The 2,395-nt window shown below is 40.6% G+C and overlaps 1 protein-coding gene across 1 annotated transcript; it reads left to right on the top strand.

Moving 5' to 3' along the window:
- Window positions 1-800: 800 nt before the first annotated feature.
- Window positions 801-1,975, top strand: bglap (bone gamma-carboxyglutamate (gla) protein; the record flags this gene model as incomplete). The annotated part of the gene is given in 5 exon segments (XM_079281315.1): window positions 801-900; window positions 1,164-1,208; window positions 1,624-1,708; window positions 1,874-1,950; window positions 1,953-1,975. Coding segments are annotated over 5 exon segments (288 nt in total). The 5' UTR covers window positions 801-842.
- Between the last annotated feature and the right edge of the window lie 420 nt (window positions 1,976-2,395).

The following is a 2,395-nucleotide window of genomic DNA, read 5'->3' as shown; positions in this document are numbered from 1 at the left end:
CATGTCCAACTCCACTGTATGAAGCTTTATTGGCAAACCACCCACTTGTTTTTGGAGAAGAAAAGATTACCGCTCCACAAATCTTCAAACACACTTGGGTTTGTTTCTAAATGTTGCTTTTCCTTTTGTAGGAAATCACCACGGCTTGCAATAAAAAGAGAGGGCCCTCGGATTCAAATCATGCCACATAATGTTGGACGGCGGTTTTATCCCGTTTCAGTTTGTGTTACATGCTTTTCTCTGCTGTTTTCACTTAGTGACCTGTATGTGAACGTGTGTGGGTGTGCTGTAAAACTGGGACCTCTCCAGGTTGCCAGCTGGCATGGCATCCTTAACATTTCATCAAATGTTTTATTACGAATAGTCCGGTGATGCAATTTCACTGCATTTTACATCTCTGTTATAGTGTTTGAGCATTTCTTGAGCACGAAGAAATCTGGGTTTTCAGCAGCTCAAACAAGGTGTCAAATATGTTTCATTGAAGAACACAGTGGCTCATATTTGACATTTGAGAGTCGCCCACACATTTGCTTTCTCGTCACCTTTGCTTTAAAACAAATACCTGCCTTTTGAGAGCAGACTATTTTGTCCTCTGTGTTTACCTTTATCCTTATTTATGCAAAAAAATTAACTTAATGTGTTTTTGCATCATTCTTGTGGAGGTGTGTATCTCTGTACCCGCATGGGTGTGTGATATATGATTCCCTAACCAATCACACACACAGAGGGCCGCGTCTATAAATCCAGTGCGTATATATGCATATAAGAGAGAGAAAGAGAGACAGCTGCTGACGTCTACTTGCTGCCTGATAACTGCTGACGCTGAAGAAAGAAGCTGAGAGATGAAGACTTTGGCTGTCTTGGTTCTCTGCTCCCTGGCTGTCAACTGTCTGACTTCAGGTAAGAGCTGCACAACAGTATATGATAAAACAAAGCTCTTTATTGTAGTATATTACAATAGGATTTGAAGTATATGCTGCTCTGCAAACAAACAAAAGAACTACTGACATGTCTGGCTAACTGATGTATTTAGTTCCGGCTTAAGTAAAGACAGAGGTTAAAAGTAAGGACTTGAAAGAGTGACTCTTCCTGGATTGAAAATGATCAAATAAAATATAAAAACATATCGTTATTATTCATATTTACCCCCATATATCTGACAGATGACACTACTGGCTCCCAGACTGTTGACGGCCCTGCTCAGGAGGGTAAGATCATGTTTTGACTTTATGATCAAAGTTGCATTAATATGTAACATAGTTGAGTCATTTTGCCTCAAGGACTGAACCTGATGATTCCCACAGTTTGGCTGGACAACATCTGAGAGTTGTAGACGAATTAATGAAATTAAAAAACTGACTTCGTTAAATATTTTGTTTAACACTACTCTGATTTCTTATATACATGTAGAATGATGATAAAGTTTGAACTTATATTTCACATGTTGCATAAATTCTATATTAATCCACATTTCTTTCACGGTTTAACACAAAATTGTTATTTCTGCCCAGTTGCTATTCATACGTTGAATCTTCCACATGCATTAGATTTGGGTTGATCGGTAGACATCGTGTGTATACATATACAGTATCTACAAAAACAAAAGTTGTGTAAAATGTGCAGGTTTGTTTGTGGAGAGGCAGCAGGCCTCCACTGTGGTGAGGCAGAAGAGAGCTGCTGGAGAGTTGTCCCTGACCCAGCTGGAGACGTATCACTTTCACGTCACCTATACGAAGCAGCGGGCAAACCCAGCAGCACATACACGATGTGTCTTTTAATCGAACGTAGTCCTGAAGCACCATCTGTGTGAATGACATGTGTGTGTTGCATCTCTGTGATCACCCCCCTCTCCTCGCTCTCTCTCGTCACTCAGCCTGAGAGAAGTGTGTGAGGCCAACCTGGGTTGTGAGGACATGATGGACACGCACGGAATCATCGCCGCCTACACCGCCTCTACGGACCAATCCCCTATTAGAAGCCAAACCATTTAGTTGAGCCCCCCCCAAAAAAAAGCATGAGCAAAAATATTCCAAAAAATGTGCCAATGTGTCAAAGTTTTTACACAACTTAAAAAAGTGAGAGATTTGGGGAGAAAAATGCAAACAGATGTGAGAGAGTGAGAGCAAAGGGAGTAATATCTGCATGGGGATTTATTTTTCCATCCAACTTAAACCCACAGAATTCTCTCTATAATTCTATAATTGCTGTTACCACAGAGTAGTGTGATGAAAACCAAATAAAGAATAAATAAAGAGAAATGAAACCCGTGTGTGTGTGCTCTTTTATAACTTGTGACCCTGGATAGATAAACTTAACGTTCACGAGCTGAATATAACTGCTTTGACCGCTAGACGCCTCTGTTGAACGTGAGCATGACATCACAGACCGTAGAGGT

This window comes from Melanostigma gelatinosum (assembly GCF_949748355.1).
Source record: "Melanostigma gelatinosum genome assembly, chromosome: 13".
NCBI lineage: Eukaryota > Metazoa > Chordata > Actinopteri > Perciformes > Zoarcidae > Melanostigma > Melanostigma gelatinosum.
The sequence above is the reverse complement of the archived record's forward strand: the minus strand, read 5'-3'. Positions and strand labels throughout refer to the sequence as shown.